At 40.0% G+C, this 25112-nt stretch overlaps 1 protein-coding gene across 1 annotated transcript in view; it reads left to right on the top strand.

Annotated features, from left to right (window-relative positions):
• Positions 1 to 25112, top strand: part of ZNF462 (zinc finger protein 462) — a 53080-nt gene that overhangs the window by 18521 nt on the left and 9447 nt on the right. The window contains exons 6-11 of the mRNA XM_009998169.1: positions 498 to 664; positions 8374 to 8510; positions 8857 to 8876; positions 16670 to 16934; positions 19103 to 19239; positions 24410 to 24633. Coding sequence (XP_009996471.1) covers positions 498 to 664; positions 8374 to 8510; positions 8857 to 8876; positions 16670 to 16934; positions 19103 to 19239; positions 24410 to 24633 — 950 coding nt within the window. The remainder of the gene's footprint in view (positions 1 to 497; positions 665 to 8373; positions 8511 to 8856; positions 8877 to 16669; positions 16935 to 19102; positions 19240 to 24409; positions 24634 to 25112) is intronic.

The raw sequence follows: 25112 nt of genomic DNA, 5'->3' as shown, positions 1-25112 counted from the left end.
CTTTCCCTCCACATTTTTTTTTCTGTTTTTCTAGAGGGACCTTTTTTAGCATTTTGTAGTGTCCTTTCTTCATTAATAATGGCCTCTGGATGTGCTGCATGCAGAAACAGATTGCTTCACCCTCTCTAGTTGCTGTGCTCCCAAAAAAATTTGGAAGTGCTATAGTTAAGTGACTCCATTTTCATTCCAGAGTCTGTTTTCTTCTCATACCATGCAACACAGGCATGCTAAGAGTCTGGTCTCTGATTTTTAAACATTGGTCACTTTACAAGGATCTGCAGTTGTAAGAAAGTGATTTTTTGGTCCAAAGCAGGTGTCTAGACCTACAGACTCTCGACTGCTTCAACAAGGAGACATGCATAGCTTGTTTTCTTTGGGATCAGACTTTCGCTGAAGAGTCCACGGGAATTTTACTGCTGAGTTCAGTAAGAGAAGTATGGGGGCCCCATTTTGTTTCTTTTGTGAGCTGATGACTTGCCTGTATTTCGCTCACCCAGGTGAACATGCCTACAAATGTTCCTCCTGCTCATTTTCCACCATGACAATCAGCCAGCTGAAAGAGCACTCCTTGAAAGTGCATGGGAAAGCACTGACACTACCAAGACCCCGCATTGTCAACCTTGCAGCCTCATACGCCCACCACACCTCCAAGAACCACACTCCTGTTTAATTTAATTGTCTAAGGTGCCACTTAATATTTCTATTACAAAAATTTTTTTAAAATAAATAGAGCAGGCAGCTTGCCCAAAAAGCAGATTCATTTGATCATTAAGAAAAAACAGAAGTTGCATCAAGACCAAGAGTAAACACAGTGCTATAGGAAGTGGCCTGCTCTAGATCCTCGCCAGTTCATTCTACATTAGCTTGTCCTGTCACCAGTAGACTTTGGAATATGTCAGTGCTGGCTTAACTTCTTAGCAGAGATTTAAATTGTACAAAAATTTCCAAGGCAGAGCTTCTGTTGATAGCAAGTGGGAAACAGATCATCTAATTCCATCCATGCTCCTGAAAAATACCCTTCTATCTTGTTAGTAGAGGACTTAGTGAAACCACATGATTAAGCTTAAAATGTGAACCTGTAATAATAGAAAAAAAGTAATTATTCTTCTTGTCCTTGCTACAGAGGACACCAAAAGTACCTTCAGATATTAAGCTGCATCTACAGAAAGGAGACTCTGAGAATGGTTTTATTTTCCATGCTTTGTTTGAAAGCTGTTAATCCCCTTGTACTGGAAGAGTATGCAGAAGATACTTGGAAAGCAGCAGAGGAAGGGACACTGTTAACAGAGAAATTGCAGATTCATAGAAGAGGTGCTGTGTGGTATCATAGCAAAAGTTGAAGCTTTTTAGGTGGTAGCTTATGAGGCATGTTTTGGGCGTCACTTCCTGCCAATTAAGAGAAGAGATGGTCTTGGAGAAAAATGTTTGATTCCTGGATGAGTTGCATTGAGAGGAGGAGAATGTAGATGACTATAAATGAAAGCTTGAGACCTGCAGATGTTCAAGGAACTGGGATGAATGGAGGGTGTATTAGAAAAGGGCAAAAAATACCTATTTCTCCAGAAGTTTGAGACATTCTTAGGAGTTGTTGTTGTTGCTGTATTGCTTGGATTGCTGGCAAACTAAGGATGGGCTGTAAATATTATCGGTAATCATTTTGCAGCATTTTTGTCCTCACATCTTCCCTTCTTTCCTTCCACACCTGAAGAAAATGTGAAGTGAAAAGGAGTGAAAGATAAGAAATAAGCTCAGAAAATGGCAGAAAGGAATTTAAAGAAAAAAAGTAATAATCACAGAAATACCTTATTGAAGAAAGAGATAGGACTAGTATTTTTGTGGTTCACCATGTCACTTCTGGGATCAGATTAAAAGATTTTGACCAGCTGCTCTCAGACTACCTTTTGTCAAAGGGCTGTCTGGAACAGTGCAATGAAGACCTAGTAAATGAGCTTTTATTTTTGCTAATGCTAGCTTAAACTAATTCAACATGTAGTGTACACCTTGTGATGTATTCTTCTGGGTTTTTTAATTGTTTTTTTAAAAAATGTTGCATTACTGAATAAGAAATGGAGAATAATTTTCAGTGGCTGTCTTCCCTGTGTGTTTGAAATTTTTTTGTAGCAATGGTATGTTGAGAGATACAGAAGGACAATGTTTTAATTTGGGAATTATCATTCCTTTACTCCTTTTTTTTCTTGTCCAAGGAGCTCAAAGTCATGATTGGTGAAGTTAAAGTAGAGCTTAGACTCCCAGTAGAAGATAGTTTTTAGCCTTTAGGAACTTTTCCCAAAAATGCATAAAATGATGACTGTGTTAACACATTTCATGAGGTTGACTCCGTTACCTAGATCTATACTGCAGTCTGAAATCAACGCAGAATTTGTCTCAATTAGTTTTATCATCTTTAAACAGATAATGTTTAAGTTACTTGGACAGTAATAGAAGCCCCCACCACTAGTCAGACAAGTACAGGTGTTATAATAATCATATTAACAGTCAAGTTAATGATGGCTGCTCTTATGACACCATTTATTTTTCTTTTTTTAGAAGGGAATAAATAAAAAAAACAAGCTTCAAACCAACCTGGCCTTGAACACGTCCAGATAGGGGGCAGGCAGAACTTCCCTGGACAACGTGTACCAGTGTCTCACTACCCTACATAGTGAAGAATTTCTTCCTGATGTCTAGCCAAAATCTACCGTCTGCTTGTTTAAGGCCATTACTGCTTGTCCTTTTGCTAACTGCCCTTGTAAAAAGTCTCTCTCCAGGTTCCCTGTAGACCCCCTTCAGCTACTGAAAAGCTGCTATGAGGTCTCCCTAGAGTCTTCTCTTCTCCAGGCTGAACAACCTCAGTGCTGTCAGCCTATCTTGATAAGTAAGGAACCTGATTTAATTTTATCCCAATCTGACTTCTGTTTTGGGAGTGTTTTTTCTAACAGCCACAGAAAAATGGCAAATGTTTATCGCCAGTGCAGCTTTTCTAGCACAGGGGCACTGAATGGTTTGTGCTTTCCAATTCTTGTTGAAATTACACAATTGCCATCGTGGTAAGACGTTCTTTTGCTCTCCTGATAGTTTACTGCTGTTTTTCACAGAATCACGGAATTGTTCTGGTTGGAAAAGACCTTTAAGATCTTTGAGTCCAACCATTAATCTAACTCTAACAAGTCCAGTGCTAAACCATATTCCTAAGCACCAAATCTACACATCTTTTGAACACCTCCAGGTGATTCAATCACCTCCCTTGGCAGCCTGTTCCAGTGTTTAATTACCCTTTCAGTGAAGAAGTTTATTCTAAGATCCAATCTAAACCTCCCCTGGCAGAAATTCAGCCCCTTTCCTCTTGACTTGTTGATTATTACTAGGGAAGATAAACCAACCCTTACCTTGCTGCAACCTCCTTTCAGGTAGTTGTAGAGACTGATAAGGTCTCCCCTCAGCTTCCTTTCCTCCAGACCAAATAACCCCAGTTCTTTCAGATGCTCCTGATAAGACTTGTTCTCTAGACCTTTCTCCGGCTTCATGGCTCTTTTCTGGACTCTCCAACAACTCCATGTCTTTCCTGTAGCGAGGGGCCCAGAACTGAATACAGAACTCAAGGTGTGTCTTCACCAGTGCTGAGTACAGGGGGATGATCACTTCCCTGGTCGTGCTGGCCACACTATTTCTAATACAAGCCAGGGTGCCGTTGGCCTTCTTGGCCACCTGCGCACACTGCTGCCTCATATTCAGCCACCTTTCATTCAGCACCTTGAGGTCCTCTTCCACAGGGCAGCTTTCCAGCTACCCTGCCCCAGGCATGGGGTTGTTGTGAAACAAAGTGCAGGATTCAGCACTTGGCCTTGTTGAACCTCACATAATTGGCATTAGCCCATTGATCCAGCCTGTCCACTTCCCTCGGTAGAGCCTTCCTGCCCTCAGGTAGATCAACACTCCCACCCAGTCTGGTACAGATGTACTGAGGGTGCACTCAATCCCCTTGTCCAGATCACTAATGAAGAGATTAAAGAGAACTGGCCTCAACACTGAGGCCTGGATAAAACCACACACCACTTGTGACCAGCCAGCAGCTGGATTTAACCATTCATCACAACTCTTTGGGCCAGTGAAGAGTGCAGCTGTCCAAGCAATGAGCAGCCAGTTTCTCCAGGACAATGCTGTGGGAGTGTCAAAGGCTTTACTCAAGTCCAGGGAAACAACATCCACAGCCTTTCCTTCATCCACTAAGCAGGTCACCCTGTCATAGAAGATTAGATTTATCAAGCATGACCTACTTGGCCTTCATGAACCCATTCTGACTGGACCTGATCACCTGGTTGTCCTCCATGTGCTGCATAATGGCACTCAAAATTATCTGCTCCATAGCCTTTCCTGGCACCAGGTTCAGACTGATAGGCCTGTAATTCTTTGGATCCTCCTTCTAGCTCTTTGGGTAGATCTGTGTCACATTGCCAGTCTCCAGTCTACTGGGACCTCTGTGGTTAGCCAGGACTGCTGGTAACTGAGGGAAAGTGGTTTGGTGAGCATTTCTGCCAGCTCCTTCAATACTCTTGAGTGGATCCCATCCAGCCCTATAGACTTCTGTGTAACTAAGTTGTGCAACAGGCCACTAACCATCTCCTCTTGGGTAATGGGATCTTCATTCAGCTCCCATCCCTGTCTTCCAGCTTAGGGGACTGGGTACCCAGGCAAACAACTGGTTCTACTACTAAAAATTGAGGCAAAGACGACAGTAAGTACCTCAGCCTTCTACTCACACCTGATCGCCGTTTCCTCTTGCAAGAAAGAAATCGTAGTGTTTGAGTATTTATTTGCATTAGTGTAGTTGGGGGTTTTGTGTGTTTGAATTTACTTACTTACTTGCCCTTTACACTGAAATGTGACTGAACACACCAGAGCATTTACACAGTAAAAATACAGTGTAAATTGAAATACTACAACTGCTGTGTGGATTGGGTGAATCCCTAACAAGATCTGTTTCTGTGATCTTTCACAGTATTTGTGAGAACTGATAGTTAAATTCATGTTAATCTCTATCGAGAAGGGTTGTATGGATGATACCAGCATCCTGTGGTGCAGTGTGTGTCACAGAGAAGTGTTTCCAGTGTTGCACTGTGTAGGGCCAGCTCCATCCCTTTTGACTTGGGTGCACAGCAATGCAATACCACAACCTACATTTTCAAAGCATAACATTAAAAGGCTACTGTCTTATTTCAGTGAGGAAGAGTTGGAAGCAGCGCAGAGACACAAAAATTGGTGACAGAACACCAGAAAATATGAATAGGAATATTAGCAACATGTTACTTGCAAAGTGATGATCAGCTAAGGAGCAAGCGTGTGGCAACAAATACTACCTGTGTAACTACTGGTGCTATGCATGTTTGCTTGTATTCAAGGGCTATGGAAGTAGTGGACTGCATCCTTTTTATAAACTAGATAAATCTGGGAGTGCAACCTATTGTCATAAAGCCCATAAAGCAGAATGTCTCAATAGATTGATAAATTATAATTTTTGTTACTACCTCACCCTCAGCAGAAGATTCTTGGGAACATGTAAAATACTTGTCCTAAATTGCCCTGGCTAGTACTACTGTTTTTTTGAGTAGATCTTTATTTTTGTGAAAATAACGCCTTTGGCTCTTCTGCTCTTTGTAGAGCAGAGTGCTACTCTATTTATAGGATTGGCAGATTTGGAACCTCAGGTTTTTTTGGATCATGACTGTGTGCAGTAATTCAAAATAATAGTTTTTAAATTTTACTGATAAGAAAATAGAATTGTTAAACAGTAAAGTCAGGTGATAAACTAGACAGATCTGAATGTGGCTTCAAACGTCTTCTCAGTCATGCTGCTATTGTACAAGATCATTCCTTTTTAGTAGTAACCAGTTCTTGAAATGTAGAAAGCAGCACACTTGATGTGTGTCCTTGAAACTCAATAATTATGTTTTACATTGTCGTGCAAGCCAAACAGGATCTATCAGTAATACCAGCACAGATCACAAAACACATGCAGGGTCAGAACTAGATTATGTCAGTACTAGGTATGTCAACATCTTCATTAAATTTAATTACTTGCAGCAGGAAATGCGTTGAAAACTAAGTGCAACACCCAGTGCCCTGTTCCAGTTTTTTCTGAACTTTAGCCTTTGCCAGTGGAAAAGAACTTTGCCTCATTTAGAGACTGAAGTATAAATACATCTGGCTTGCTTTGCCAGAGCTAGGCTGGGTACAAAACTGCCTGAGTTTTGTTCCTGGGACTGCTAAGAATTGTGAGTGCCTTCCCACTTCTGTAGACTTTTTCAAAGTAGATAATACATTATCACAATCTGTGTCAATACTGGGCTGGTAATTGAACAAATGACAGATACTCTCTATCTACCCCTCTCACTTCCCAGAAGGGGAAAGGAAAGAGAATAAGGGAGGGAGACTTACGAGTTTGAAACTAAGCTACATAGCTTTAATAAAATTGCAATGATGCAAAAGAAAAATGGAATGTATACAAATACATACAAAACCCACTATCACGCTCTCCCCCAGTAATTCTCACATCACCACCAAGGCTGCAGGGACAGCCCTGGGAAAGTCCTGCACTGGTCTCCTCGTGTCAGCAGCAGTCGGGTGCTGGATGCAGAAACACATGGATCCAGGAGTGCACATATTGGGATTGAAGGCAGATGGCCGAAGAGGGAGCTTGACCTTTGTGATATCTCAGTTTTATACTCAGTATGACCCATAATGGCATGGAATACTTTATTTGGCCAGTTTTGGTCACCTGTCTGGTCTGCTCCTCCCCAAAGGAGGGTTGCAGGTGTGACCCCCATTACTCCCTTTTGTTTCTGGAGCATAGTATGTTTGTCAGAACCAAGTAGTGGCCTTGGTTCTGCATACCATTCTCCAGGAGTAACTATAAACATAGAGTGTTATCAGTCGTAGAAGCAGGCAGTGACTGAGAAACATGACACACTAACTTCAGCTAGTGCAGTTACTTGGAAGAGACTTAACTGAAAAGTTAAATTACTAAAAGAGTGCTGGTTCTTTCCTGGCTCAAACCAGGACAGTCTTCTATGTCATTTGACAGATGAAATCCTGAAGGATACAGAGAACCTTCAGCAGGTTTGCTAAAGCAGTTTCAGGTACTACCAGAAGGAGAGGAGAACAGTGGGAAGCAAGAAGCCTTTCCAGCAAAATTATCTCAGCCGGTGCCAATGAGACAGGATTGTTAAAGTGATCCACTCTGCCCCAGAGCCATAGGTCTCCCTTCCTCTTCCTCCCACCTTTGAGAAAAGAGGTGTGCTTTCCATATGCTTAGATGTACTACCTCTGATTTTTTTTTATTTTTTTTTTTTTATCTGCCCCATAGTTTTTGGCTGACTTGTTTATTTCTAGTCATGTGCACAGTTTCTCTTGGTAAGGGATATTTTCTAACCTTCCAATCTAGTTAGAAAGTTTCTAAGATGGTCACTCTTCACCTTTGGTGCCATTTCTCTCTCATTGTTGCTCTCATTGTTGCTACTGTGTCTTAGTGTTTTACAGCTGCTGCAGCTTTGGGGCAGACCACAATGGTCAAAGTCCTCACAGCCCATAAACCTTGTATCAGGGCAGAATAAGACCCTTTTCTTTGCTTTCAGTTTGGAGTTTGTATTTTTCCAGGAGGAAGGGCTGGGACCCCACTCTTTTGAGGTTTGAGGAACCTTTTATTTCATTGTTGTTTGACTGGGTAGGCAGAGAGCTAGTCATGACTACAGGGCAAATTCAGGCAAAGCTTGAATACCTGATTGCTTTAATTGTAAGGTGAGTAGGAAGGATAGCATCTATGCTAAGGATGCAAGATGGTGATCTGCATACTGCAGAACAGAAGATGCCTCTAGTGCTTTTCTAGTTACTGTCAGGCTGCAAAGAGTTGTCTACTTGTTCTGCCTGCTTTTGTGGTGCTGCATCTTCTCACTCTTTAAGTATGAGATTAACCCTTATTCTTTGCAGGCTGCTTTTTCTCCCCCTAGCCATGTTTCTTCCTTCTGTAACCTAGAGCAACTCTGTGCTTTACCCTCAGACTTTGTCTGTCTTTCTGTCCCAGAGGTGCTGCCAGTGGCCACAATGCCTGCCAGTGCTTGTTAAAACTCTCTGGTACTTGTTGGTGTCTTACTTCTTCTGGTCAGTGTTAAAGTAATTATCAGATATTGGATCAGATGGGAACTTCCCTACTGCATCAAATTGTCACGGACTGGTGAAACAAGTGCAGGGCTTGTTCACGTCCCAAGTTTACTGAACAAACTCCTCACTGTTTCAAGGACCTAGAGCACTGGGGATGACCTTGTTCTCTGCAGCTCACTTCCACTGGTGCATAGTTATTTGGCTTTTGGCCTTTTCCTACAGTGTGTTGAGAAGAGTTTTGTGGCTAGTGGAACAGAGGGATATGTTTATTCTGCTACTGGCTGTGCTCAGGGGGGTGTCAACTTGCTGTTCGTTGTGCTCTTTTCTGATCCTGAGCTTTTTGTGCTTGAACTGAATGGGTAAAGCAAAAAATGGAGATTCAACAGGATGGAGACAGGAACTCATGCAGCTGGGAGAAGGTTGCTGCCAGTCTTTGTATAGATTTGGCCAGCTTGCTAAGACAGAATTGATGTGATACTGAAAGAATTGCCGAGGGTAGAGAGAAGACAGAAATAGTTGTTTGGGTGGATCAAGTAATAAATGAAGGAAGAAACATCTTCTGGATTTCTTCCAGACAGACAGAAATGACCCAATTCCACTCATGTGGGAAAGAAAGAAGGGTATCCTGCTGGTTTTTATATATATATGTGGGGGTTTTTTCCCCTGAGGTTTTTGCTTTCTTTTGGGTCTGATTTTTATGTTCAGATTAGGGGTCAAAGTGATAGGTAATGCTCTCAGCTCTTACATACTGCTGCTGTCTGTTGAATTTGTGATCACTCTATACAGCATAAAAACAATGCTATTGCTGTGAAGGAGTACATGGTATGACTTGACCAGTGCTGTGCAAGACAGTATTTCTTAAGGCTATCATTCCCACATGCTAGTAGCCTTCTTGTGTACACTAACTGATGTTGTCCCTGTCCCCTGAGACTCCAGTTACTTTCTGTTGATCGAAAACCTGCTAGAGGGATTTGCTGCTTCACAGAGAGGTAAAACTCCTTTGCCCATTTTAGCTCTGTCGAAATGGGCGTATTCCATCATCATAGTTGACAGATCAAAGTTTGACATTTAAGCAGCTGGTTTTATTTCATTTTTAAGGGGCATTGTTACTGCCAATGTAAAAAAAAAAATAATCAGGGTACCAATGTTTGAAAATACTACCTGAAGTGATCTGAGATCACTTGTAACTGGTGGTAGAGATGAGGTTTTTTTGTTGGCCGTAATAATAATAATGTCAAGGTGTATGCTGGAGGTCACCAAAACAAATTACACGTTCCTGACCTCTAAGATTAGAATGGATCCTTGGTACCCATGTATCATCACTGTAATTTTAGGGCCAGTTTTAAAGCAAAATGCAAAAATGCAACACTTTATAAAGCTGGACTTCTTTCCCCTTGTCCTTTCAAGCTTAGAGGCAAGTGAGCATTTAGGCAATAGCATCATGTGAATTTGTGGCTATGTGTTTGCATTAATGCAAATACTTAAAAGGACCATAGCAATAGGGAAGGAAATGTGGAGTGCTCTGGGAAGTACCTTATGAACTGCCCTTAAAAACAAGAAGGAAATCATGGAGCATAGTAGCATGAGGATGATTCTGTTACCAGTGCCAAAAAAATTTAAATTGGTCAGTGTGTTATTGTCTGAGTGAAGAATCAATCAAGGTAGGAAATCTTTGTAAATTCAGAAAAGAACATGTTACCAGTAAGGCCTTTTGACAGATTGGTTAAGTCATCATCTTGCTACAGCTATTTACAGATCTGTTGTGTTCATCTTTTCTGTAAGTGCACTTCCATTCATGTGGTTTGAGTTTAGCTCAACAGGCTAAGAAGTAGCTAGAGAACTTTTATTGTATGCATTTTATAGAAACAGATAAGCACATGGAGATCCCAGTGTTTCGACATGTAACAAAAGTCTTGGGTTTTAGACAATAGAAATCTATTCATTGAATAACAAATGGTAAAAACATAGGGTTGAAACACGACCGTTTGAACTGTTCACCTAGTATAAGCCAGTGGCAACAGATTCGTAGCCTGCAGCATTTTTTAATCAGAAGGCAGTGGATAAACAGAGGTGAGATAACATGAATGCCAGAGGAAGAGAAACACTATGTGCTCCTCATGGCATAATCTCTGTGTTGTAAGTGAAAATAGCAATGGACAAAGCAACTGGTGGGGCTGAAAAGCTGTAGTGGCTTGGCACTGGTGTTCCAAAGCTTGCAAGTGGTAGAGCAGTACTGAGAGTCCAGTTTATACTGAGAGGGCTGTGTGCAGTCTGAATGTGACTAGTAAGAGGCCAAGTCACCTAAAAAACCATAGAAAAGTTAAATAAAGTTGAAGCCAGGAAAGAATATTTGTTGTAAAGAGGATGGATGAAAAGAAGGGATAACTAGAAATTAAATGAGTATAGGATGATGTTTTTCCTGACCTCTAAAACTGATCCTTGCAAATCACAGCACTAGCAGAGCAGGGTAAAGAAGCAGGCAGTGGTCATGACCATGTTGTGCCTGTCTTGAAATCTTCCTAGAAGCACTGGATAAAAAACAGGACGGCATGGGAAGCTCTCGGAATGATCCTTCTCTATGATGGAAATAATATGATATAACTTATTTTACCAATTACCTTATTCTTTCCTAATGAGTTTTTCTTCTAAAGAATTATACAATGCTTACTGCTTTCCTTTGCATCATCTTATAAAAGAGTATTATAGCCATTCTCTCCTTTATCTCAACTATGAAACTCAAAAGATTCTTCAATAGGAAGCAGTGTGAAGACTCTCCGTGTAAAGGAATGTAGATGATAAAATTATTTATTATTTTCTTCTTAAATGACATTTATGTCCCTTTGAGATTATTTTCCTATTAGCACAGCAAGCTGCATAGCATATATTCTTTTTCAGTTCCATTCAGAGATAGGTATGCACATAACTCAGAAGGAAATTAAAAGGTATAAAGGAATACGGATATAGAATCTCATCTCTTATAAATAAGCAAGATTTCACAGTCCATCTGTCTTTCTAGTTGCCCTCTTCTGAGCCTTAGACATGTATGTAATATCTTTCTCACAAAATCTGGCCCAAAATGATAAAAAAATTGGGCTTTATGGATGATGCTGAAATAAATTCCTCCCACAAGGTTTTCTGGGGTATTTTTTGGGTGGAAGTCCTTTAAATGGCAATTTTATTACTCTGTGATTACTCTATTCTTCGGTCTTTCAGAGTATGCAAAAGTTTGCTTCTGTTTCATCTTGTTAACAACATCCTAGCAATGTCAGAGTTCTTTATGGGAATTCAGAATTTATATAGAAGAGTAGGTTCACACTCTGTTTTTAAACATGCAGTGAGTAAAACTTCCTTATCCTGTATGGTTTTCTCAGCTTCTTTGTGAATGTTCTGCTGCATCCCCCTGAATCTCAGTTTCTTCTATCTGCCCCTCCCCTCAGTTTAATTTACTGCCAGAACATTTCACCCTCCCACATACTCTTCCTTCCAGGTCAATGCTGCATGGCATAAAATGAACAAATGTGTGTAGTCTTTGTATGACACCCTGCTTTGCCACCTTCCCACTTTTCAAGCTGTTGCCATTCAAGACTATATGTTATCCTACCATTCAGTGAGACAGTAATTTTGAGTTTCATAGGATTTCAGAAGGGACTGTGTTCGTAAATGCCATAGGTTTGACTCTAAGCCTTATCTGATGTCTTTTAAAATAATAACAATTCTCCTCATTATTTATATCCTACATGCTTTTGGTCATACATTTTTAAACGTAGTATTGCATCTTGATTTAATTTCACAAATATGTGACATCCAGAGGAAACAATTTGTCTGCTGCTTTTCTTAATTCCTTGGAATTTCTGTGTCATTCTTCATAGAAATACTCTCTTTATGTGAAGAAATTCAGAGAAAATCAAAAAACATTCCAAGTATTTTCCTTTTAGTCCATAATGTCCTAGGCCTACACTGTTGCTACATTAGATTTTTTTCCTCAAAACTGTTTCAAGCTCTTTTTGCTCTTTATACTATTTATTTTTAAATCTCAGGAGCCAAACATGCCCTTCCACAGTTTCATTGTCATGCAAACGCTGATCTCTTCTGACTTGAATTGGTTTTTTTGTGTGGATATACCAGGAAATTGTTGTGTCTTCATTTTTGTCTTCTACTGTCTCCTTCTGGTCATTGAGCTACTCAATTATTACTGGTTTGTAAATACAATAAGCTTGCTTTACAGTGTACTCAAACAGTTGCTTTTCCTGAACAGTGTTTCTCCCTCCATCCCTATCACTCACTGTGCAGGCATACAAATACTTGTATTTTATATGTTTGGTTCTGTTCACCCTCAAAGGGTGAAGCAGTGGTCTAACTTCTTTCCTTTAATAGATATTTTTCCTTTGGTTTCTCAACTGCTGCCCAGCAGCTCTTGCTTAGACATGTTCAGATGGTTTTCTGGTCTGTTGGTGTTTGGTTTAGATGGCTTGTTTTAGTGTATTTTGCTGTTGTCTTTTAAGGTACCTGAAACATATACTACATGCTGCAGAAGATGAATTAAAACTTGGATCTTTATTTTGCTTTTGTGGTGGGTTTCCACTGTGTATTTTTTTCCCTAGTGCATGATCCCAGGTTATGCAGGTGTGTATTAAACTGCATTTTCACTAATGCATTGTGTTGTAGTAGAGACTGTGAATGGTCTTCTGGATGAGGTAGCAACTTGTAGTACTGATAGACTTACTGTGCCAATCTTTGTGTCCATACTCTGAATAAAATTTTTGGGATGGCAACATCACTTACAAGGTATTTATGTGGTTTAGGCACTCTGGAAATACTGTCTTTCTTTACCTCACACAGAGACACTATGAGACTTACTTAAGGATTATTAACAGCATGCAGTAGTAATTTAGATATGACCATGTGGATGGGGCACCATGTGGACAGTCATAACCACTGCTTTCATTTTTGCATTTGCATATGAGAATGCTGTTGTATACTGAGTGTAGATTCTGTGGTCTTTTAGATCTATAGGTGCTGCCAGGGATTACACTACTTACTAACCTTGTTATTTTTCCTACACAGGTAGTCTGTAGGTAGATGTGATACATGAAATCTGAAAATTGAAATCTCCCTCATTGCTGCTGTTCTTCTGTTTTTGACTACATCAATTACTCTTTAATTTTTGCCTCTTGGCATGACTATTGGTGTCCTTCCTTTTATGTCAGATCATCCCATGCCTTGCTTTTGGAGTGCATGGTGAAGTCCCTCCATTCATTTTTGATAAATTTACTTTAAAAAATGGATCTCATTGTTTTTGGAGTGGGCTTTATTTTTTGTTTATCCAATTGTTTTAAATCAGTATTCAGTTTCTTTTGTTGCATTGCATTTATCAACATCCTTATTTACTTGTGCTGCCTCAAAGCTGTTCAAAGAAAAAAATGACATTTTTTTGCTTAATATGTAAGTGGTACTTCCTGATGTTCCACTTTTCTTCATTTTCTCCCCCTTCCTGTTTTCTATTTGCCCTCTTGTTTTACATTACTTAATACAAGTTCTCTAACTCTTCCCTTTCCTTAGGTCTTTCGTCTCTTTTCTGACTTTGACATAGGCTTCTCAGGCCATTTACTATTTTCAGACATGGATGGCTAGACCCTCTTCATCCTCTAGGCCAACCTTGTTAACATTTTCCTGGAATGCTCTCAACCCTTTGTGCGTTGAGTGCAGGAAACAAGACTGAGGTGGAATGTGTGTTGTGTACAGCCATAGCTCAACTGTTGGTCAGTTCTGAGGAAAAGCTCTGCTCTCCTCCCCCTTCATTCTCCACTTGTACATCCAAGCATCCAGTTGTTGCAGCAACACTGCCAAAAGGTGCCCAGCAAGCCTTGAGCATCCATGTGCCAAAGAGCTGGACACCTTTTGGCAGTTTTGCTGCAACAACTGGATGGTAGGGACATGAATGCAACCATTGTTTAATTGTAAGACTGTATAAGCTCTTCATGTGGCTTTTTTTTTTTTCTTTCTGTAAAAACCATAACAATCTTGATGGTAATGGAGCAATATACTAAAAATTGTAAGGTGGCCAACATGAATCCTGTTTGAAAGAAAATAAGAATTCGGATATTAAAAGTAGAATCTGCTTTTGGCTATAGCTGATGACAAGGAAAGCTACTCTGTAGGTTGTTGTTGGGTTGGTTTTTTTCTGTAGAAACAGACATGTGGCTATCTACTGTGGTAGTTTTCTCCTACCAGATTCCACAGAAGCATATAAATATCTGACTGAAAGTTTGAAAGCTGAAATAATAGACACCAGATGATAGAGGAAGTAAAAACTCATGAATTATAGTGTATCTTCCAAGCAACAACAAAAATTCCTTGTTATGAAAATAATAGTTTTTAAACCTGTAACTTTCTCTGCAGTGGGTATCACTGAGGCTTTGGTTAGGAGCCTTAAAGATGTGATGGAAATTTTTCATCCTTTCTTCCTGAGAAAGTGAAGAGTAAGCTACAAAATAAACTTTAATCAGTGCCCTACAAGTAACCCGACTAGTACACATACAAAAATACCTGTTTCCAGTGCTATGAACTTTTTTCAGGCTGTAATGTCAGGAAATCTGTCTTAATTGTGCTTAGAGCTTTTAGAAACGTTCAACCCGCTAGTCCAGGCGTCAGGCTGCAGATATGCAAGTCAGAAAATCTGCTCTGAACTATGCATCCTTTTGGACCTCAAAAGTCCTGTTCCAGAAGAGGGCAAGCACACAGTTGCTGCCTTTGAGGGAGAAGAGGCTTCTGCAGAGGTTTGCAGCTCCTCTAGCCTGTCCTGTGCCAAAGTAGAGGAAGTGGGCAGCCAGTTTCAAACACAAGGAAAAGAAGGCTTTGACATTTGACCAGTGGAACACACTTGTCAGCCCCCATAGAAATGCTGGAAACAAGAGATAAATGCTGCGAGATAAATGGTGCATTATAATCCAGCCTGAGTTCAGGAGGCTTAGAAAGGAAACACAAAAACTATTTCGTTCATTTTACTAGAATCTTTCATGTCTTTACCTTTGTCTTTGCTGTAAACCTGGTGTTGAAGCCAGGGAAGCCTGGAGACATTTCTCTCCTTGGGTTTTGTTGTGTGTTTGGGTTTTTTGGTTTTGTTAGTTTGTTTTTCACTTCATGGGCATGTATAACCCCTTAATGTGGTAGTAAGAAAAGAAAGCATTTTGCACTTTCCAAGACAGGTGAAGAAGTCCCCACATTGATTGCTGAATAGACTTGTTTGCATTTTGTTTCTCAGTACTAATTGGTTAGAATGGTTGCTGTTAAGTTCCCACAAGTATGTGTGTTAAAGAATTCCTGCATATCCTCAGCCTTAGGGAATTACCTTTGGAAAACTGGTACAGTTTGTATCATGACTTCCCTCCCTCCCCCCACCCCTTGGATGTTTTTTCCTTCTTCCAGAAGGTTTAAGAGGATAGCCTTTTGTCCTCTTTCCTGAAAAGTTACACTGAAATTCATCTGGGCTTTATTAATGTGCTTTAATTTGTCCCATTCATGGGCAGCTGTGGGTTACATCGGACAAAGCAGATAAATTCCTAACCTCCACATTCAAGCAATGTGTTGGGAGAGGTTCAGTACCACCCCCCTGCCCTCCTCCTTTTATGAGACATCAAACTGAAGTATTACATTTTTCCATTTAAGTGCTGAGACATCTCTAGACTGTTTCTTCACATGCCATTAAAATGATGTGAGAAAGTTCTCCTGGGTTAGAGAAGGGATGCATCTATACAGATTAATCTTTATAATGAGATCTTTTTCTCAGTAGAGCAAAAGTTAGCATCTTCTAAGGAAATATGATTTAGAAGTTGCTTTACTGGAATTTATGATTCAATATCTTTTCTTCCAATGATGACTTAATTTTGAACGTCATCATTGAGGAGATCTTCAGGTTACCTTTTGTGAAGACTGCTTCAAATATGACAAAATTGTATCATTTTGCTAAAGTTAACTTTTGATATGGGTTTCTTAAATAATTCCATGAACAAGCAGGGAAGGGAAGAATTTTTATTATAACCCACCCTCTTTTAGATATGCTGTTTACATGTATCCTGTGCCAGATCTTCATCTAATGTAAACTGGCATGAGACATTTGGGAGGATCTACTCTGATTTATGCACAAAACACATAACACTTGGCAGTATGATTAATGTGCTTTACCTTCACAAATGAAAAATGCCTTAAAACCAGACTTCTTTTTAGACTACTTTTACTTTAAATCTCTCAGTTCTTGCCTCCCAAATGAGATCTAAGAAGCATCATTTATACTAATCACCTTTTAAATTGTAGAATGCACATTAGATTAGATTAGATTAGATTAGGTTAAGAAGTGGTACACCACTCCTTTCTTAATCCCTTTAGAAAGCTGTCAGTAAATTTCAAAACTAACATCCTGATCAACTACTTCAAAATGCCAACAGCTGCTGGAGCAGGCCTCAGACCTTTTTAAGATTTGTCAATTCACCTGGAATAACAACTTCCCTTTGTTTCTCTACAGACTCTTCATACTCTGAGCCACCTGATGTTCAGCAGCAGTTGAACCACTACCAGTCTGCAGCTTTGGCCAGGAAAAACAACAACATCAGCCCAATCCCACTTTCTGGGAATGCTGCAGGACTGGAAAAAACAGAAGCCATCCTTAACTGTGAATTTTGTGAATTCTCCTCGGGTTACATACAGAGCATTCGTCGTCATTACCGTGACAAGCATGGAGGGAAAAAGCTCTTCAAGTGCAAAGACTGTTCCTTTTATACAGGCTTTAAGTAAGTACAGTGCAAAACAGATAAACTGAACTCCCAAAGGGTTTTTTGGCACTTGAAAAGACTTCTGAGATCTCTGAGAGCTGGCTGTAGCTAATAGAAACATGGCTACTGCTGACCAGGGGTAGGAATGTAGGAAAAGCCAAGCCAGATCACAGCAGCATCCATGTAATCCATTTTCCTCTCTCCTGCAACAGCCAGTACCATCTGCTGCAGGCAAAAGCACAGTAAGACCTTATAGTAGGTTTTATTTGCTGGAGGAAATGGTACAGGTAGTAGATTGTCCTCAACCTAGGCAATCAGAGGGCTATCTTTATGTGAAAATATTCTTTACAAAAGGTCATTTCCTAGTGCAACCAGCATGAAGCATGCATGAGACAATCAGGTGTCCTAGGGAGGCAGGAAAATTTGCCTCATGAAGAAACCTCTTTCATGTGCTTTTATTTCTCCCACCATTCTTTAGCTGAAAAGCAAAGCATTCTTTAGCATATCTGATAGCATATAGAGACATTGCAGAAAATGCCATTAGATGTGCAAAATTTAAAAACTTGGTGCTCTGAGTGCTTCTATGTGATTTTAGTTGCTGTTCCATGAGGGGAAAAATAAAGGCCTGTGCACCTGTGCTGTTCAGCATTTCTTCCTGATATGCTGGACCCTTGAGCATAACGCTCTCAGCTGACATTTTCACGTCTCAAAGCTTGCTAAATTCTACTTAGGAGTCTGGTGACAATAACCAGTATGACTGGATAAAGGGGAGGAGTTCTGTTGAAGCAAATGTGGAGCACAAAACTGAGAGAATCTACATGAGCAATGTCTAGTTACATGTCACTAGCTGCTGTTTCTTCAGCCCCTTGATGCCACTGTGGTGTAATTTGCTGCTTGTGCTTTATATCCTGATTACTATATGTCTTAAGGAATACCAGCAATTGCCAGGTCCATTCAGTCAGTCCATGTCTCGTGAGTGCCATTTTCTTCTACCTGAATGCAGTGAAATAATCTTAAATCAAGCAGCTTTAAACACCTTCATAGTTGCATAAGGGGGTGTACTGTTCTTTCGTGTGGTGTGTCAGACATTCAGGGATTAGTAAGTCTTGCATCTTTTAGAAGCACAGCAGAACAACAGGGGGTTGGGAAACTCCTCCCTCTTCAACTCACTAGAGAAAATTAAATGTATGAAAGTACTCCCTGAGTTTGATGGAAGTGTAACTGTAGAATGAATGGTCACTGGGTTAGGCCCAAAGCCAGTTGTGTTAGTAAGTTGTTTTGTGTTCAAGGTAACAGTCTTGAAGAGCTTCAAGAAATACTTCTTACTCTAATTCAGTGTGGCAAGCTCCTTAGCTTTTGCAAGATTTACCACTGCTTTAGGAAAAAAATTACCAAGTTTCCCAAGTTTACAGATGCCTCTAATTTCAGTAGTTGAGCTTTTGATTAGATAAGTGTGTAGCTAATTTTCTCTGTATGCATGTCTTTTGCAACTTTTATATATGCAGACATTGTAAAGACAGCATGATTTTATTCTTTTTGTTTGTTTAAAAATACTGTAGAGTATTCATTAATTGCTCTGCATTAGTAAGTATTCCTAGTCTTAGGTTTTCAATTCCTGATAGCTGATGTTTTAAAACTTAACAACTTGGTGCAAACTCCCTGTGAACACAAGACTGTTTTGACTCCTGAATCTAAATGTTTTAGCTGGTTTTGGGCTTGTCCTAGAAAGGCAGAGGTGGTTAAGGGTGTTTTCTGCCTCCAGAAATAAGTCTGTCCTCACTTCTTCAAGTCCAGAACAATTGACAGGTTTTGTTCAACTTGATAAAATTTTAATCTTTGCCAGAGAAAGTGCACTGAATATTTCAGCCTGAAGACAAATAATGAACTTGGAAGATGGGAGTTCTTTTGCTATCTTAACTATAGCAATATGACTGTAGAGCAACCCATGCAAAGTAGTATCTTGCTAGAATGAATGTTTGTTACTTGAGGATACAAGTCTGCAAATATCTCTGCTCACATGTTCCTCATGTGAGTAGCCCCGCTGAAATGCCATGCAGCACTGTGAAGACAAGGCTGAGTGGTATCTGTGCCATTTTACACAACACGTCCCTTATAGAGCTATGACACTTCATCATTCCCTGCTCACCTTCTTCTAACTGCTTCCATCTCTCCCTCCCATTCCACAGATCTGCTTTTACTATGCACGTGGAAGCTGGGCATTCGGCAGTTCCTGAGGAAGGACCCAAAGACCTTCGCTGTCCTCTTTGCCTATATCACACCAAATATAAACGCAACATGATTGACCATATAGTTCTGCACAGAGGTAACAATATCCCTGTATGTGTCTGTATCTGATGAGGGGAATGCTGAACAATGTCCTTGTCTTTCAGTCTGGTTTCATTAAAATTTTCCATCTGTGTACATCATTAAATTTTCTCCTCACTGTACATGAGGACAAGTATGTTGAATAAGTCATCAGCCCTTGAGTATCTTGGGTCTAATTTCTAAATGAGGCATCTTATTTATTTCCTGTAAAATTCAGTTAGCCAGTGCTGAAAGAGGGCAGATTTAAAATTGGTTTTAAGCTTTTCCTCTAGAGAGGTTAACAGTCATCAAACACCTGTTTAGTAAGACTTGCCCTAATTTAGGCCAGAGTTGTTTTCTGCTTATGTCCTTGTTATCATAAAGTCCTTGGTATAATAAACTCTGTGACAGGGTGTACCAACTAACCATAGAGTTGCCAAAATACCCCTTGATTACTCACTTGAATTTTTTCTCTTGAGCATTCTTAGGATCAAAAATGAATTATGATCTTTTTGTTTTTCTCAAAGACTCCTTTTCTATCTTCACCTCTCCGTTCTTTTTTTAAAGCCAGCTAAAAGTGGGATTAGGGATTTCTGTATTCCATTAACTGCAGGCTTGCTAGCTCAGAAGAGACAGCTGTTTGGGCTCTCTGGGCTGGGACTCCTGCCCATAGCTATCACACTTGATGCTTGTAGATGGTCTGTTGGCTGCCGAAATCCAAACCCATGTGTTGGGATGGCACTCTGCCTGCTTGCAGGTTGGGCAGAATTTCACTGTACGGTATTGGTGGTGAGCAAACACAAGTTTTGCATGCCATCTTTTTCCTGGAGGAGATCCTGGTGTGACAAGCACTATCATAATTCCTTGTAACATATCACTTTTCAGTGTTAGTAGCTTAAAGTCCTTCTTGTACCAAAGCAGTGAGGTCAGCAGAGTTAATACAAATTTCTCTCTCCTAGCAGGGGTATTCTGAGGGAACATCTGGGAAAAATGACCTGTCAGTCATGCAGAAAGCATGTTACAAAGCTGCTTTATTTGTTTGTAAGAGTTTGGCAGATGCTTTAGCTTTTACTTCCTGTCTTTGAAGGTGTTACTGTGTGGATGTTGCTCAGCTTCAGGGCATAATCCTGAATTGCCTCACTTAGAGCAGAGGAGGGTTTAGTTAACCCTGAGCAGGGGACCATGCAGTTCCAAGTGCTGCTGAAGTGTGCTCGGGTTTGTGGCTGTGCCAGGGCTCCAGTGCACACTGCCAGACCTTTAAAACACAGACAGGCTGAGGGAGAACTTGACGGGCTTAGTTAGGATACTTTTCCACCATTCCAACTTGACACTGGGAATATCCAGTTGCAGAAGTCAGAAGAGTACTTCTTGAGCTCAACAGCTGTGCTGTCCATACAGAGCTGTTTCTGACCAATTGCAGGGAGGTGGTTACCTCCTGAGTAAGGGACACTTAGTCACTTACTTAGTTCTTTTGTAGAGCTGTTGCTTCAGTTGCCCAAACCATCCTAGAGCCTTTGTGCTGCTGAAACAAAGCTGATAGCAAAGGACATAATGATGCATCTGCTAGAGCGCTGGGAGAGGTAAAACAGAGTAAAAGAAGTTTTAATGCAGATAGAGTTTTAGCTCATAAAGAAGCTCAGAAGCCACTGAGGAAAGGATGAGGATTTTCTGTAGCATCAAGCATCCACAGAAGAGAGGAAGTAAGGTCCTTAAAGTTCTTTCTGGAACTTTTATCCAGCTAAAAAATACTCTTATGTTGAATTGTGCTGCAACTGAAGCAGACAGTGTTGACAATAGTTAGCATGTACTGAAAGACAGACTGAGCTGTTGCGAGTGTAGTCTGAGATGGCCTTCCTTTTTTATAGACATGGCACTGGTGAAACAAGGGCACCCTCAGCTGTGGCCCAAGAAAGTTAGTTTTGAGGTAGATGGAGTGCTGCAGTGTGTAAAATCAAGAGTGAAGGATTTGATCCATTTCATAGTTAATGTTCCCCCTGTGTAAAATGATACGTTTACAGTTGTGTGACTTTTAACATTACGTCCAAGTTGCTGCACCCCTAATCTTTGGTGAAACACTATGTGTTTGAAATGAAGAGTGTATTTGCCTCTTAACAAGTGGCTACAGAAGCTAAGTTTTATAGGACTAAAGCATTATCAGCAAGAAGGCTGAATGCCTAGTTAGAAAAAATAAAGCAAGAAATTTGTTTCCTATTGAGAATTTTGGCAAACAGGAAGCCTCCCAGAGCCTTCTTCCATGTTATCACTTATACCTCATCAGTGTAAAAGCAGTTCACCAGGCACAGATGGAGCACAAACTCCTTACAGGTAGCTTGTAGCAGGGGACTGACATGGCTAGAAGCTGCTGTGCAGGTAGGTGAAAAGAAGTTTGGCTTTTGAGTTCTTCCTAACCGTTGTGACAGGCAAGCCTAGGGAGAGGAGAGACAGAGGAGGTGGTGAACTCTTGCTCTGTGACTAGAAGAGGTGTTGATCTTTAATTTAGTCTGAAACAATTAAATTAGTTTTCATTATCCCTTCCAGTGGCATTCCTATCACACATGTTGAAACACATCGGTACATATGTTTTCCAGGGCTAAATAAACTTAAAAAGATCAGCATTTGGTCTACTTCAAAATCCTTGCAGCATTATCTTTTCTTCTTTTAGTGATAATTTTATTCTTTTCCTGATAGAGAATAGAAAGCATACCTATTTCTCTTGAATAAGTTTAAGATTTTTTAAGAAAGTCACATTTTCAAATTAATTAATTAATACCTCACTAAAGGCTTCATTGCTACATATACTGATTTCTTGCACATGGCTGTTTCTAGAATTATTCCTTGTACACACAGCTTCATTGATACGTGCAGACCCCTTTGTGCTGTGCTTGCTTTTAGTTACTGGATTGCAATTTCAGCATGTTCTTTGACTGTAGCTTGGATTTGCAGGCAAAAATGCATGTTTTCAGACACTCAACATGACCAGATAATTGGTCTGTGTCTAGATAGTAGGCCTGTTTTGTTCGTACTTGGTTTACGTTTAAGGGAAGAAAATAACTTCTATATGCTATGTTGTGTTGCTGAGTAAAGATTTTTCCTTACAGCTAAGGACTGATAAGAGTCATGGGCTTTTTTATGCCTTGAGCAAAATAATGTATATCTGCTTTGAGTTACTGTACTGTAAATGCCTAGTGCATTAATGGCCTTTTAGTTTAACCTCTGATCTGCATTACATTTAGCCTGAATATTTCAGTCTAATGGAAGGATTTGATTTCTTAAAATGAGATGATACTTTTTAGGTGTGTATTTTGTTGTGGTTTTTTAATTGCTCCTCTTGCTAAATTGTTCCACAATTCAGGACACCTTTTTGGAAGGGATATACAGTAGTATTTGTTTAGATATAGCTGGACTTGAACATGGATAAAGAAGCTACCTCTTCCAATTTGTGTATGGGGCTTTATGGTTTGCTGTAATTTTATGAGTTGTCAGATATGTAAGTGCATTCTAAATGAGTAATTAAGTAAATAGAGCTTTGTAGGGGCAGGCTGGAGATGAGAGCATCACCTTATAAAATGTGGGGTTGTGGATCTGAATAACCCTTGAAGTTACAAATTCATTGCTTGGAAGAAGTTCACTGACTGGAATACACCATTGAAGAGTTTTAAATCATCCCTTGAAAGTAAAATGCTTTAGGCTAGAATTAATATTTATGTTGCTCTCCTCATACTGTTGTACTGCCTTTCATTTGGGATGGTGTGTGTGTGATTGTGGGAGAATAGATTTTGCTAATGTGAAATGGGGAATGCTGCATTACTCCACACTGGTAGGTTAAAAAATTTGCATCATCCTATATTTTAGCTGTTTTGATCTGTGCCAGCTGCTACAGGTAAAGTGAATTTTCAAATAATGTAATTAGTAGTTCTGTTTTTGAAAACTTTACTTGACTTACTTTTGAAATGAGCTGCATCACTTATTTCAGTGAGCTCAAATCACACAGCTGCAACAACTTTGTAAGAAGTCCTATGACCTCAGAATAGCAGTTTAAATTCTGTTGTCTCCTAGACCCTATTCTCCCCCACACACCCCTTTACCTACCCTGAATGTCTGCAACTTGCTGTCTTTATAGTTAGAGAAGCAGTTGTTGGTGTAGAAAAGAATTACAAGTCTGCAGCTTTTTAAAAAAAGTATAGCTTTAGGGAAAACTTCCACTTTTTAAATGGTCAGAGGGGAAGTTCTAAGGTAGGATAATTTTGTGTTCAGGGAGTAGCCAAGAAGGATGAAGTATTTTGTTGGGCTGTGAAGAAAATGTTGTGAGCAGTAGTGGCATGTGGATACAGCAGAAGCGAATGAACAGTGGAGCTTTTGCCACCTTCCAGAAGCCCTAAGAGCTGTATTTCTATAGTTGTCTTTGGATGTGATATTATCATCCTCACTATAGAAAAGGGGGCATTGGTTCAGATCCATTTGTGGATTGCCACATCTCAGATTCCTCTGGCCTTCAAATCTACCATCTGAGATTCAGGCCTGCGTTTTTTATTCTTTTGTTTTAATCTGCCACTAACTTCAGTAAAGAAGATCAAACTCCTCCTTTCATCTGCAGTCTGTAAAAAGTGACAATACTAAAGTTCATTGTTCTAGTTCAAAAGGCCAGTTGAGTAGCAAAAGCCCATGATGATGATCTTCTTCTGACCCCTTAGTCCCAAGAGAGTACCTTTAGATGTGATGATGAGGATACCAGCTCCAGTTTTTATAGAGCCAGCAAGGTGATGCACTGGGAAGTGCCCCTGTTAATTACATTTCTATCAGTCGTTCCTGCCTCCTATTAAGTGTTGAACCAAAATGGACTTCTGGTCTGGCTGACTTTTTTGGATGGTTTTGTATTTCCAGGCTCTACCTCTCTGTCTTACAGGTGGAGTTTAATTTGCCTCCAAACTTCCATTCCCATTCTCTTCACCCAATAGGCAAGTTACATTTGTGAGGACACCTGCATTTGTAGCCTTGAAGGATTAACCCTGTCATAGCAGGAAGAATTTTTGTCTTGTGGTGTTTTTTTTCTGTTCAGCTTAGCTCTTACTCCTTTTGTAGATGGACTGCCTTCCCCTATAGCAGATCCTATTCTTTGTGTGGGCGTTAGTGCCCAAGTGGGCCTCGTATTTCATTAAATTTGTTAAGTGAATGTTGTCCTGTCCCTACAGAAGAGCGGGTCGTTCCCATTGAAGTCTGCCGTTCCAAACTGTCAAAGTACTTGCAGGGAGTTGTTTTCCGCTGTGATAAGTGTACCTTTACCTGCTCCAGTGATGAGAGCTTGCAGCAGCACATAGAGAAGCACAATGAACTGAAACCTTACAAATGCCAACTCTGCTACTATGAGACCAAACATACAGAGGAGCTGGATGCTCACCTTCGAGATGAGCACAAGGTAAGTTCCTAATAGTTCTAATTTGTAGCAATCTGATCTCTGTAAATGCTGTATTAGTTTGTTTGCATATAAATTCTGAGTAGCCAACTTGCCATAGGTTGTTTTGTTTGGTTTTTTCTCTCCCTCCCTAAATCTGGAAACTAATCTCTCCTGTGTTGGACTTCACTTTCTCTGTTTTAATTTTTTTTTTTTCTTTAAAACTTAAAATTGAGGGTTTCTAAAGCTGTTCAGATTGACCAGAATTGACAGACTGTTTTATGCAGAGTACAATTATCTGGAACAGACACTCATGTTGCTAAGTTTATTTAAAGGGGGGGGGAAGAGTTGTGAGACAATATTAAGGCTGTGTTATTCAGGCTCTCTAAAAGGCAGGAGATTGCAAACATAAGATTGCTCTGGCAGCATGACATGCCGTGCATATTTTATTAACAAAGAGGGCAGTACATTGGTACATTGCTGTTTACATTTTTCAAGGGAAA

This window comes from Chaetura pelagica, unplaced genomic scaffold, assembly GCF_000747805.2.
Source record: "Chaetura pelagica isolate M959 unplaced genomic scaffold, ChaPel_1.0 scaffold145, whole genome shotgun sequence".
Taxonomy (NCBI): domain Eukaryota; kingdom Metazoa; phylum Chordata; class Aves; order Apodiformes; family Apodidae; genus Chaetura; species Chaetura pelagica.
Note: the sequence above shows the minus strand (reverse complement) of the source record. Positions and strands in the feature narration are given on the sequence as shown.